The sequence below is a fragment of the Fukomys damarensis genome, unplaced genomic scaffold (genome assembly GCF_012274545.1).
Source record: "Fukomys damarensis isolate Sample0158 unplaced genomic scaffold, DMR_v1.0_HiC HiC_scaffold_38, whole genome shotgun sequence".
Classification (NCBI taxonomy): domain Eukaryota; kingdom Metazoa; phylum Chordata; class Mammalia; order Rodentia; family Bathyergidae; genus Fukomys; species Fukomys damarensis.
The window spans coordinates 14,318,503-14,332,878 of record NW_022900950.1 but is presented as its reverse complement, the minus strand read 5'-3'; the positions used below and the strand labels follow the sequence as shown (position 1 = coordinate 14,332,878).

General features: G+C 36.6%; 1 protein-coding gene across 4 annotated transcripts in view; it reads left to right on the top strand.

Annotated features, from left to right (window-relative positions):
* Spata5 (spermatogenesis associated 5) overlaps positions 1 to 8,701 on the top strand; it is a 296,553-nt gene extending 287,852 nt beyond the window's left edge. For 2 of the 4 annotated variants that reach the window (XM_010611182.2, XM_010611177.2), the window contains exon 16: positions 8,221 to 8,701. In XM_010611182.2, coding sequence (XP_010609484.1) covers positions 8,221 to 8,397 — 177 coding nt within the window. In that variant the 3' untranslated portion in view covers positions 8,398 to 8,701. The remainder of the gene's footprint in view (positions 1 to 8,220) is intronic. The other 2 variants (XR_777740.3, XR_004515732.1) reach the window with 2 other exon arrangements.
* The last annotated feature ends 5,675 nt before the right edge of the window (positions 8,702 to 14,376 follow it).

The following is a 14,376-nucleotide window of genomic DNA, read 5'->3' as shown; positions in this document are numbered from 1 at the left end:
GCTCGCACTCTGCACAGCGGTCCCAGCGCGCCTCGCCCGCCTCCCACGCCCCTCGCCCGGCCCTCGGGGCTGTCCGAGTTTCTCCCGTGCAGGGTCAAAACAAGTTTAACACGTGCAGTCCTTAAAAAGGAACAAATGTTGTCTTTCAAAAAGCCAGTGGGCCATGGCTGGCTTCCCACACATAACAAAGCAAAAAAGCTCCTATCCTTTTCTAACAGTCCTCTTCTTCCTTTCTTCTGTGCTGGAGATTGAACCCAGGGCTTTGATGCAAGTTAAGCAAGCACACTACCGCTGAGATATACCCCCAGACTCGCTTTCTAACATTTTAATATCTAAAAGAGCACCATTCAAAAAGTAACACAGGCGTAGTTGCACTCTTGCTAGAATTTCTAATTTACATGACTTCTGCAGAAGAACTGAACTAAAAGTACTATTTTAAAACAATTTCAGGCAAAGAGCTTGGACTGGAAGTTCCATTTGACCCAGCCATCCCTCTGCTGGGTATCTTTCCAAGAGAACTAAAAGAATCATATCACAGAGAAGTATGTGCACCCATGTTTATAGCGGCACAGTTTGTAATAGCTAAATCTTGGAAACAGCCTATTTGCCCATCCGTTGGAAACTGGATAAAGAAGTTGTGGTTTTTCTATAAAATGGAATATTACTCAGCCATAAAGAGCGAGAGAATAGATTCATTCATAGGAAAATGGATACATATTGAAGATATACTCCTAAGTGAAATAAATAAGTCACACATGTGTAAATACCGAATAGTTTCCCTGGTGTGAATAATCTGCAACAATGCATAAGATTCTAATAAGATTACTGACATTTAGAAATGGGAAGAAAGGAGCTAAAGGTGTAGGGAAGGTGGGATGGGTAGGGGAAGAGTAAAAAGGGAAAAGAAAAAATGTGAGAGAATGAAAAGATGAAAATAAAGTGTTTGTAGATGGGGAGGGGAGGAGGGGGTGAAGGGAGGGCAGAGGTAAGGGGAAAAAATGAGAATCAAGACTTGTCATGTAGAGGTACAAGATCCCAACAATGAATGTAACTGTACTGTATCCCTAAAATGTACCAATAAACTCAGTTAAAGCTAAAAAAAAAAGCAATTTCATTATTTGGTGATTTTTTGGGAGGTACTGGGGTTCAAACTCAGGACCTTGCACTTGCAAGACAGGTGGCGACACCACTGAGCTAAATCCCCAGCCCTGGTGATTTTTGTTATTTATTTTATCTTTATTATAAAACTTTAGTATAATTGGTGAAGTTAGATCAAATGAGATCCAAGTAAGAATAATTATACAAAACTGACCAAATATGGAAGAGAACTAGTCAATTTAGTTCAACAACATTGACTCATTTACATGTCAAGAGTACAAGTTAGTCCTGTGGCTGCTGCCATTGCTGCTCTTTGACGCCACTAAAGAGACTGGTCCTCCTGTCTCTCGGCTTCTTTCAGTGCAGTTCTCTCTTTCTCTCTCCAGCCTGTCCCCACAACCATCGAGGCAAATTTTTAGAAAAGGTACCTTATGTGGGGGTATGTAATACCCATGTTTATTTTTAGGAGTATTTCTATTGATGAATTACTAATTTTCATTGTACAAGTTTTATTAACCAACAGGAAAATAAAATAACATAAAGTATTAATATTTAAATATTTTATATTTGATATGTTAATATTGATTTTATATGTATATTAAATGCATTGATATTTTGTATATATAACTATTAAATTTTTAACATGTAATGAGTGTGTAGAATAAGCATCAGCACTTTTGACATCAACTATTTACCTTACAAGATCTAAAAAATAACAGCAGAAATAAATTCCTATGTGAACTACAATGCAAATACCAATAGAACTCTACCACAGAAATAATCTTCACCTCAATTATCACACCTAGGGCAGTCTTCACACAGGACAACAGCGTGTTCCATACACAAGTCCTCTTATACTGACAGCATGTGTGCTTAGCTTTCCTTTCCTGTTTGGCAGGCCGTACTTGTCACCTCTCCTGCCTTCCTCCTATTATACAGTGTCCACTTAGCAGGAAAATGAAATATCAAAGATGAGTGTTTAGAATAAATATCAACATTTTCAACATCAACTGTTTTCCTGCTTACAAGATCTAAAAAATAACAGTAGAAATAAATCCTATGTGAACTACAGTGAAAATACAAACAAAACTACTACAGAATAATCTTTGCCTCACTTATCACACCTAAGGCCGTCTTCACACATGATCACAGCATGTTCCATATACTCACTTACACTGATAGCACGTGTGTTTTGTTTTCTGTTCTCTTGTTTGGTAGGCTATACTTGTCATCTTGCCAGTCTTCCTGATTTCTTGGGAGGTTCTTGTGATGTTTCACCTGTCTGTTCACTGATTTACTCTAAAATTTTTTACAGAGTTCTTTATGCGCATACATACTGCTCTTCCTCAGTTGTAATTGATCATTTATCAATTCCAGTCCCAATCCTCTTAGAAAACTTCTCTGTGATATTTTGTGCTTGTTCTGTTCTGCTCTTCTTTCTGGTACCAGGGATTGAACTCAGGACCTTGCACTTGTGAGGCAGTTGTGGCACCAGCCCTGCTTGTTATTTTCTTTGTAAACTGTGAAACTAGTTATATCTGATAGGTTTAGGCTTGAGTAAAACACAACCAGTGACCAGTACTTTGTGTTTCCAGTGACATCATTGTTGTTGCGTAACTCATTAACATTTACTCCACTTTTCCTTTTGTGGTAAAATGTGACTGTTTCTGGCTTGACTTGTGTTGAGGATTCACTATCAGTGTCTGTTGGTTTGTTTTGAGACATGGTCTCCCTGTGTAGTCCAGGCTAGCCTTGATCGCACTATGTAGCATAGGCTGACCTTGACTTTACAAGATCCTCCTGCCTTAGCCTCCACAGTTTGGAATTACAGGTGTGCATCACCCCACCTGGCCTTGCTATCATCTTATTATTATGGTGTAATGTTGACAGAATCAGTACTACTTTTTCTTTCTTCCATGTATAGGCCAATATTATGTCTTTCTGAAATCCAAAGATTGTAGTACATATTTCTCTATTGTGAACTTGCAACATTTTTTCAGGAATCTCCTGTGCTGATTAACTTGTGAATAGTTCCTGTGCTGATTAAGTGGTGTTCTTTTAGCAAATGTAACATCAGTGAATAACTAGTGAAGCGATTGTTAATGTGACATTTCGATTACTTTTAGAATAGGTCCAACAAGTCTGTTCACAAAGTCATATGGTTTATTAATGCACAAAAAAAGACCTGGTGGCTGAGTACCAGGATAAATTTCGAAATTCAAGGGGTAAAATGTCTTCGCATTACCAGGGCATATATTTCCATACCATATTTAGAAGGTTTACTTGGCATATATTGCTGCAAGCTTCAACAACCATGAAATGATGCAAGTTGTCATTTGTCATGTATTCAGATGATGTATAAATTGCTTGACAGTTCAGAACAAAACTTTCAGCAAATGAGTGAGTAGCAGCCAAATTATCATATTTTTTTTTCTTTTTTCTTTCTTGGTAGGTCTTTTTGCCATCAAAATGTCGGCAATTTTGAAGGAAACCAAATCTCTTGAGTGTTACTATTCTAAAAATCTCAGAACCACATCTGTCACTTCTTAAATCCTTTAGATTCTGACGATTAGAATGATAAAGTCCTGCTGTGAAGGCTTTTAGCTCAGAAGGTGTCATGATATATTTTTAAGTATTACACTTGATACATATAGCATGTTTTCTTGTATTTCTTTATTAGTATATTTCAAAACTTCTTGTAGCATATTGTCCATTGCAAACAATTTCCAACATTGAATCACAGTGTTGACATTCGATCCAGTAGGTTTCACCCCAGCAAGAACCTATTAACATTCCTGACTTAGTTCTAACATTGGATCCTTCAGGTATACGTGACCATTTTGTAGCATTTTGACTACTCAAGTATTTATTTATATTACTGTTTCATTCTACATCTGAATCAAAATCTCTATTCTGTACTTTCCTATATGTCATATCTCTGTCATATCTGTCTTACATTGCTGACTTCTTTGGCTTACATGATCCAGATCATCAGTAGCCAAATCACCTGATGACTCACTTTCAACCTACTCCCAAAGTTGTAAAAGCATATTTTCAGGGGACAATCTACTGAATAAATTGGGCTAAATCTATAAGGAAAAAAAACCAAAAGAAAACTTTTAAAATTATAAATACATAAAAATGTAACAGTGCATAATGTGGGTAAAACTCACCCTTTATACTTTGTCACACATGTAAATTACCTTGCTGTTCATCTTATCAAGTGATTGAACAAAGATTGCTTCCTGTATTCCCCTAGCATAGCGACTGAAATGACAGCTGTATACCATTAGGCTAAAATACATATTTTCATTAGAAAAGTACAATATCTGCAAGGCAGTATGAGGAACCAAGGGTTTTAAATATGTCTGTTCTTTATGCTTCTGTTCTCAGCTTCCTTCTATTTTCTCTTTATTATGGGATGAGGTCGAACAAAATTTAAAAGGATATGTAATGGGCAAGAGACATATGGTTCCTTGAGTAAGCTTTTTGGCATGAGTTATCATCTCCCAAAGTGGGTGCTAAATGTCATCAGTAGAATATTTATAGGTGTTCTGCCATTAATAGGAGAAGAGTTCTGCAAGAAACACCAGGTATCTTAGACTGTTATATAATATATAAACAATGCGAAGTTATTGCTTAATTCCAGAACCTACATGATCAAAGAATACTTCTTCCCCTAAACAAACACTAATAATCTGCTCAAGGGAAATGCTGGCCTAGACTAGAGGACTGAGCAGGAAAGAGAAAAGTGGGACCTTTTTTGGAGAAGTATTATATCTTGAAAATGATTCCAAAATAACTGATTCCCAGAGCAAAGAGGAAAAAAAAATCATGAAATAGATATCCTGAGACTATTTCCATTTTTACCTGCTTTTTTAAATTTGGGTTAGGAAAGAAGAACCAGTAATCAGAGTAATGCTTTTTTTTTTTTTAATTTCAACTAAGGCTTGTCGTGAGGAAAAAATAAAACCAAAAGGAACCTTTCAGAATTATTCTCTGTCAGCTACTTGTGTATTGGCTACTTATAGATTTAGTTTAGAGCTTTCATGAAATCTGTCATTTACTAGCTTTTACTGCCACTGAAAACTCTTATCATTGGTATTTTTAGTTATATTCAGTGGTAGAATTAATTTTTTTAAATTCTTCATCTTGGCTTGTGAGGCTAATTCAACAAAACACCCTATCTCTTTACGCTGCTATGCTGTTTCTTTGCTTGCTTTATTCCTTCTACTTAGAATACCCTTTTCCTCTCTGTATGTATGTCCACATTCTGTCCTTCACACTTGGGTTTTCAGAGCAGTAATTTCTTCCTTCTCTACATACCAACACACTTTTTTTTTTTTTGCCTCCATGACACTAATACCCCTGAATACCATGCTGCACATGGCATTAAGCTGTGTTGATACCTGCTGCTTTGTGAGAGTGGGAGGGCAGACACTCCATCTTGACATCTCTGGTCTTCCACTTGACCTTAGGTAGCCCATATATGTTAACTGGTGAAAGAGAAACTGGCTAATTATCCGAAGCATGTTCTCTGTCACTGGTTGTATATTGCAAAATAGGAAAAGTAAAAGTGGCATAAAGGATTGCTTAATTGGTTCTTCTGGACATTATTTATAAATAAAAGGAAACAAGGTAAAGTTTCTGGAAGCAAGTGTTAGATGTAGGGAGTCCTTCCACTATTCTAGGAAGAACAAATAGCAATACTTCTTCCTTCTCACAAGGGAAGAGCTTTACATATGAGGTCTTTGAAGACTAATATTAAGCTCTAGCTTCCCTGTCCATTGTCTCTCAGAGGTTCTATAGGTCTGTCTAATCCAGACATTCCTACTGTTCACAGGAAAACACTATCCAAGTTTTTCCATCTCTCAACTGGAATGGAATTATTATAGTTAGGTCATTAAAAAATACAGTAGAGGAATTACTCTTGATTGCTCTTGATGTACTAGAGGCCTCAAATGTACCCTTTCAGGTGGCCACTACTTCCTGACCATATCTCACTACTATTGCTCCCCTTGGGGGATATCATATAAAAGCAAATACAGTTTATAGAAAAGTCTGTAGATACAGATGTGAAGAAAGGAAAGTTGATCTGCACAAAACAATTACTTAGGGGAACTTACTCCAAGGTCAGCCTTCTAAGACTCAGCAATATGCTACTTGCCACTTCCTAAATATATGTACCTTACTGTGCTAGATTCCATAAGTTTCCAGTGATTACAGTCATTCCTTCCTCTCCCTCTTTAATTACTTTGAATTGAGAAGGAAGCATAATGAACCACTGGCTTCATTTCACAGATGTGCCAGCAGTGCTACCTACCCACCACCACTTTACATGTCCTCAGCTGGCTACTACTCCATTTGAGATTTTTCCTTCCAACTTCATATGCCCTTGTTAGTAAGATCACTACCCTGCAAAACCTGGAGCATCATTCACATAGCAAATACACTAGTGCAGTAATTAGTATTTGTCTGGCATACATGTTAGGTACTCAGGAAATGTGCCTGTTATATACTGGCCTTTGTTTTCTCTCAGGCAAGGTTCAGCTAGGAAGTATGTAAAATGTGACATTGGCTCACATCTCTACTCCCTTAGCCTGAGGAGAGAGCCATACCAGGAGCACATTTGCTGCTTCAAATGACTTCTGCAGACTTTTTAACCTTGCAATGATTGCTTCGAATTCTTGTCCATATGAAAGAAGTGCTGTGTAGGTAGGTGTTGGAGCCTCTCCCTGCTTCTCTTTCTTCCTGGAGGCTTCCAAGGCGCTATTGGAACATAGTGGGACCACTACACAGCCAGTTTACCATGGTTGGCATTTCACAAGCTTTTATTGTGCTTAATAATTATCACATTCTCATTTTCAAAAGAACTTGCACCAGAAAATGTGATGAAGTGGTTTTCCTAAACCCCAGAAGTTCTATTTTTCCCTTCAACAGGTTGATAGCCACTTCTAGTGGTTGCTTTTCCACTTTTTCTGGAAAAGCATTGACATGCATAACCACTGTAGTTAACTTCAGTGCTCACTAATGAAGCCCAGAACTGATAGTTACATTGTCGTAATTTGACAAAGCCATCTAAATCTATGCATGTTTTTTTGAAAGCTCCCTAAACATGCCACTAAATCCCCTAAAAAGCACTAAACTGCTTTGGCAGCCATTAACCCGGCATAAGCAAAGGAACTCTTTTCAGTAAATGAACAAACAGAGAAAATAAGCTGAATGGCTGGACAAATGTGTTTCAGCTGGCCTTTTCATTTACCGATATAAGGGCACAGTCAGTATCAGTCACTGTTTTCCCTATTTCCCTGCAAATCCCAGTATGTCTTTTCATCCCACAGGCTCTTTTCACCACATTAATGTATCCTGAGAATGATACTGGCATCAACCTGCTTCCACTGTCTGAAGTCTTGAGTGCTTAAAAAACACATTTTGGGATTCTTGAACCTGGCTTTCCTTCTATTTTCCTACAGCCTCCTTTCTTCTCCCTCCCTTTATCAATTCTGCCCCCTCCCCAGATTCTTTTCAGTTGTTCCAGTTTTCTTTGCTGAGTGAACAGAGTTCACTTCTCTGTTCTAATGCAGCTCTCCAAAGTAAACATAGACACCCCTAACTGATATTCCCAAGATCAATAATTTATTAAAGAAGTTGGTAATCCATCAAAGATGAAAAGGGATGTGAAAATTCTGTGCTCTGTCAGCGTATGCTGATGATCAGGACCTCACTCTGCCCCAAAGGCATTCTTTCCTTTGCCCTCTCTTACCACTTGGCTCCTCCCCTTGCCCTACGCATGCACACCACCCTTTGCTATCCCAGATTGAGAGTGTGTGCATGCATATTTGTTCCATCTTTGCAATTACAAGAAAACACCCTACTTACATATGTGCTTCTGGTACTGAGTACTTCATACATTTGTTTTGGAATGAAGGAAGGAGAAAGCAATTATATATGATTACTTTTTTTCTTTCTGAAAACGTAAATGGAGTAATTCCTGTGGATAAATTTTAGCAGTATGCTTATGGTCATAGAAGTTACTGTGGATGAATACTTGAGCTGTCATATTTCTGTAAAGAATATTGATTGTTTTCTCCTGGCTTTTATTTATTTATCTTTAAATTTCAGATTGTAGCCGTCTGTAGAGAGGCAGCTCTTCTGGCTCTAGAAGAAAACATTAAAGCCAGCTGCATTATGAAGAAGCATTTTACTCAAGCTTTGAGCATGGTGACACCTAGAATTCCTGAATCATTGAGACGTTTTTATGAAGATTATCAGGAGAAAAGTGGGCTGCATACTCTCTGAGAAAATGTTTATATTCATCGTACTATAATTCTTTGTAGAGAAAATTTGTTTCTTTTTAAAATTTTTCCTTGAGTGTTTAAAAATTTTTTTAAACTTAAATGCTTTAAGAAGTAAAGCATTTGAAATATTTTCACTGGAATTGAGAGGATTCAATTGTTCTAGACATTTTGAATCATACAGACACAGTGAAAATATTTCTGAGTTTAAATCATCAGTTCTATCTGGAAATGTGTGCTAAGTTTTTGTTGTTGGTTTTTTTTTGCGGGGGGGTTGGTACCGGGGATCAAACTCAGGACCTTGCACTTGCAAGGCAGGTGCAGTGCCACTGAGCTAAATCACTGGTCCATGTGCTAGGTTTTAAAAAGCAAATGTTTAGCTTTTTTATTTTTTATCTTATGCATTCATCTCTTGAAATCATTTTCTTATTCCAGAATTCATTTCATTTCCTCCTAAGGGCCAAACCTTGCCATCAATTTTATACAACAAAGTAGAAAATGTATGTGAATAAATGCCTTGTGAAAAATATTCATAAATCCTTATTTTTGAAGGCCAGCTAGTGAAACAGCCAAATGTATGTACAGGTTCATTTGGCCTTATTAACAAATAAACATGTGTTCTCATTGTAGTTCACACCTACATTTATGGCAAAAAAAAAAGTATTGAGTTATTTCATATAAGATAATGCCCTTGGAATGTTTGAAAGTTTGTAAATGTAAGGCCAGTTTAAGCTGTAGAAACAAGTTTGTTTTTTTCCCCTAATGTGCTATAGACAAATCATAAAAAGCACTCATGTTTTAACTTGTATGCGTTTTCAGATTACCAATAAATTTTCAGTTTAAAAATAAGCTTAAAAAATAAAAAATTGTACGTTTCATCATATTGTGCTATACTGAACTCTAAATTTGTCGTGTGTGTGTGTGTGTGTGTGTGTGTGTGTGTGTGTGTGTTTCTAGTTGTACATCCTTAGAGTTTCTCAGCACTTTAATACTCTATACCCTTGAAAAAGCTTTTGGATTATGATTCCCTGGCATGCCAATCAGAAACTGGCAATGGGAAGAATGTTCACTTAAAGTTATTCACTATGGATATTTGAAAATTCCAAGAAAGAAGTTGGGCAAGAAATACCTGATTATCACAATAACAGATTATAGAACTTTGTATCTGAAGATATTCTCAAGTCACATCTCAACTGCTCTGTCCTGTGACTGTGAGAAATGGATTTACAAGATAATATCAGTTTCCAAGTGCATAAAACCACCCAACAAATGAAGAGCATCACTGCTTAAAACTGTGCTGTCAAATATAATAATGAATAGTTACATGTGATATTGAAATTTAATTTTAGTTAAATATTATTAAATGAGTAGTTTATCAGTCATGTTAGCCACATTTCAAATGTGCCACATTTCAAATGTGCCACATACAGTGTCTACCATACTGAATAGAACTGATTATAGAATGTTTTCTTATTTAGAAAGTTCTGTTGCCATCGCTAATTTAGAAAACTCTGCTTACACATTGAAATAAATAGAAGCTGAAATTACTTTTCCATTTTCCCTTTAGTTATTATTTATAAAGAAAACTATGAAAGGAATTTAACTTCTTCCCTGTTGAATCACTGAGAACACAAGAAAATAAGAGAAAAACTTATCCCCACGGTTGAAACAAGAAAATGAAAGAAATGCCATTCACAATAAAATAAAAGCCAGAACAGTAAGCTTGAACTGACGCTGAAGCCCTGAAGCTATGGGCTGTGTGGAAATCTCAGTCAACAAGGATGTCGGTGTGATGTTAAATGTTAATGGCCACTCAGAGCTTCAGCCCATAGCACACAGGAACTTATAACTGAGCCTCACACGTAATGCCTGGTTCTTTGGTATAAGGACAAACTAGAAGAGAAATTCTGCGACTGTTGGAAAGACTACAAAGAACTGGTTTGGCCTGTTCTTTGAACTTAAAGAAACAGACAAAAAACAAGCCCCTTCATAAAATTCTGACTGTGAGCTTATCCATGCCTTCAAGGTTTGACTTCACAATATCTTCAAATTTTCAGAACACCAAAACCTAGAAATTAACATGAATTCAAGCTAGAAATGATCTTGGAGTGACTAGTGGTTGCACTAGTTAAGAGAACCATATCCTGACTCAGTCATCAGAGAATTCCAACAGTTCACCCTGGCTTACAAGGAGTTTATAATCCCAAAAAATATAGTGATCCTTCTACTGGAAGGATCATAAATTGGTACAACCACTTTGGAAAGCAACTAGCATATCTAGTAATATAATCCATCATTTATCTTAGGTGTATATCCTAGAGCAAGTCTCACATATGTACAGTGACTTAGTGAATAGGAAAGTTCATAGTAACATGGTAAGTAGTAAGAAACAATCTAAATATGCATCACTAAAAGACTGGTCATAATGAGTTTGCAGGAATAGTCACAATGGAATACAACTACTATGGTATTTAAAAATAAAAATATATGTAAAACAAGGAAAAAACTCGAGTTAAGCCGAAAGGAACATTTTAGAATACTTACTAAGTTTAAGGTTTAAGTCAGAAAATGATACATGTTGCAAATAGAATGTTTAGTCTAAGACTATATAAATGGAAATGGAAAACACTACTGAGAAGCTATTTCCTTAGAGAAAAGTTGACATAGTTGTGTCAGTAGATGTTTCTTATCTTAAACTGAGTGATTGGAATACAGGTGCTGATTACAATAGTCTGCACTTTTTATATGTTCGAGTATCCCATGACTTTTGAAACATAGGCCCTAAACCAACATCACAATATCATTCATTCAATTCCATTGAACTTCCAGTGCAATCCAAAGTGCTAACACTCTGTGTTTGAAAAATCAGTGAGCTGAGTGAAATTCAACAGGAATAGAGCTAAGGAAAGGAATTGTTTAAGCATATCATGGGCCTTTTGATTCAGGAATTCTACTTCAAGTCACTTTATTCTACAAAATCCTTCCACAGATACAAAGTAGTATATATAAAAATTTCATGATAGCCTTGTTATAGTAGCAAAATACTCAGAGTAACTCAGTTACCAATAGGGGGCTATTTGTCTGATACACCCATACAGTAGAACAATATGCTGTTCTGAAAAACGAGAAGCTTTTTGTGAGCTGGTACAGAAATTATCTCAAAGACACAGAGAATCTCTAGGAATAACATTACAGACGTGTTTAAAGTGCTGATTGCTCATAGTTTTATATAGAGCTATATCATAGGGTGCATGCGCACATACTTAATGTATTGCAAAAGAAATGGTGCAGAACATGCTTTATAACTACCATAGAATAAAACTAATAACTAATGTAGAAACAACAACAAAAAGCTACTTAGAAGTTCAAATTATTTTAACTCCTTGATCAAAGAAGAAATCAGAATTACAGAATATCTGAAAATACTGTATGTTAAAATTTACAACACATTAGTAGGATATAGACCTAAATTATTTCTTTAATAGAGTAAGATTATTGGAATTCAGCATTCTACCAAAAGGTTAGGGAAAAGTACTCCAAAATTAACCTTAGGAAAAAAATTAAATGTAAAACTGGAAATTAATAAAAAGAGTAGAAACTATCAATCCAAATACTTTTGTTGGAGAACAAAACCCAAAACAAAACATTCAACTTTTCTGTGTTAGAGAGAATGATGTTCCCTCCAAATATGTCCAATTCCTATAACAGACCTGGAGATGACTTTGCCTATGTTATTGAGGATCTTGAGATGGTTCTGAGTTTTCTACCTAAGTCTGGATTGTTGTAGGGGAAAGAAGGAGTCATAAGAATCAGAGAGGCAGAGATCAGAGACGGGTAAAAGCAAATGGTCTCTGGAAGCTGGGAAGGCAAGGAAAGAGATTTTGCCCCAGTACCCCAAGAAGGGTACAGCCTTGCCAACATCTTAATTTTTAGTCACATTTCAAAGACCTATTTCAGATTTCTGACCTCTAGAACTGTAAGATAATACCTTTGTATTGTTTTACTCTACTAGAATCATAGTTTGTTACAGCAGTAATGAGAAACACTTTTTAGCTTATTTTTAAGGTAATCAAAAATAATAAAACTGGAAAAAGAAACTACATCTACAAAGGAAGTGAAAAAATAAGAAAAAGTTTTATATACTTATGCAAATAGGTGTAAAAACGAATAGGACTTTTAAACCATGGCCAGTAGCATAAATCTCAGACACTAGAACAGAAGTTCAGTTACCCTCACTTTTGTTGATCATTATTTGCATGTTGGCCCCTGTAATCATATTAAGGAACAGAGTAAGAACCCCAAGATAATCAACTGAAAGATTGTTATGTAACTAGTATGTCCCCAAATTTGACTGGCTGTTAAAATAAGGTCATACTTCCTTTCATACATAATTTTGTCTTTTCACCCATTTAATATCCAAAAGTCCATTCTACAGAATTTGCTGGCTCAAATACTTTCTGGGTCACCCTGTTTAAGGCTTTAATGTTAAGTATAGACTGGCAGCAACTGAACACCAGCTTTCACTGCCTACCCATTTTACCCCACCCCACTTTTTCCCCTGTAAGCTTCCTCATCCTGAGTTCCTGGTGTTATCTCCCAGAAGTCTCCAGGTCGCCATGGCCCTTTCAAATTGCTTCTCCCACTTGCAAAAGATCTATCTCCCTAATTCCTATTGTCTGTCTTTTATTTTGCTCTTTGTATTTTGGGTTTCTCATGTAAGAGCAACCAATATGTAAGCTTGTGTGTCTGATTTATTTCACTAAATGGTCTCAAGGCACATCCATTTTCCTGCAAATGACTCAAGTTTATACTCTATGGCAAATTTGTTTATAAATACCACACTGTTTATCCATTTATCTGGTGATGGATGTATAGGCCACTTCCATAATCTAGCTATTATTAATTGAGAGGAATGTGATCATTAAGTACTACAAACATGTACTAATAAAAACATTTTTAATGCTTCTCCCCAAGGTTGGAAAGAGACTTCACCTCAATACCTCCATCACTTAGTGTAAGGTCAGACTACAGTTTTTAACAAAACTATACTAATAATAGAACACAATTACAATGATGGGAAAAAATTTTACTTGGATATCAGTGCTTCTTGAGTCTACCCATGTTCCTCATGGGTAAGGTTAGCCTCTTACCTGCCACTCTGTTGTAAGAGTCAGCCTACCCCCCACTAGCTGTAGTGTCATTTACTGTGTCCCCTTAACTCAGACCACACAGGAATTTCTGCCATGCAGTCCACAGTGAAGATGTTCCTTAATGTGATGCCAAGTCATTTCATTTAATTGTCCCAAGCATTTTCATTATAAAAATATTTAACTAAAATTTAATATTTTTAACCAACTATCTTTTTGCACCAAAGATGAGTTTTTCCTCCATCTTACAACATCTACTGATGTTTTTTGTTTGTTTGAGACGGTTTTGCTACATAGTTCAGGCTGGCCTCAAACTCACTGTGTAGCACAGGCTGAGTTTGAACTCATGGGATCCTCCTGCCTCAGCCTCAGTGCTGGGATTAAAGGCTTGTGCCACCCTGCCGAGCCTACATCGGTAAATTTTAAAACTGCTTTTGGTTAATCACAAAATTCCAGGAGTATTGTAATTCCATCTTAAAGGATCCTATTGCCTTTGTAAGCCCTAGAGTTCAGTGAGATAGATCCTTCGCTAGTGTCTCCACAAAAGGTACCAGAAAAAGAAGAGAATGTAAACAGATCAAAAGGAAGCCTTGAGGACCGGGGATTTAGTTCAGTGGTTCTGCACCTGCCTCACAAGCAAAAGGTCCTACATTCAATCCCTGGTACCAAAAAAAAGTTTCAAAGGAAGCCCTGAATGTTGAGAAAGAAGGCATTTTCAAGAAGCAATGACAGGGCTGGGGATTTAGCTCAGTGGTGCTGGCACCTGCCTCACAAGTGCAAGGTCCCGAGTTTCATCCCCAGTACCAAAAAAAAAAAAAAAAAAAAGAGAGAAGCAA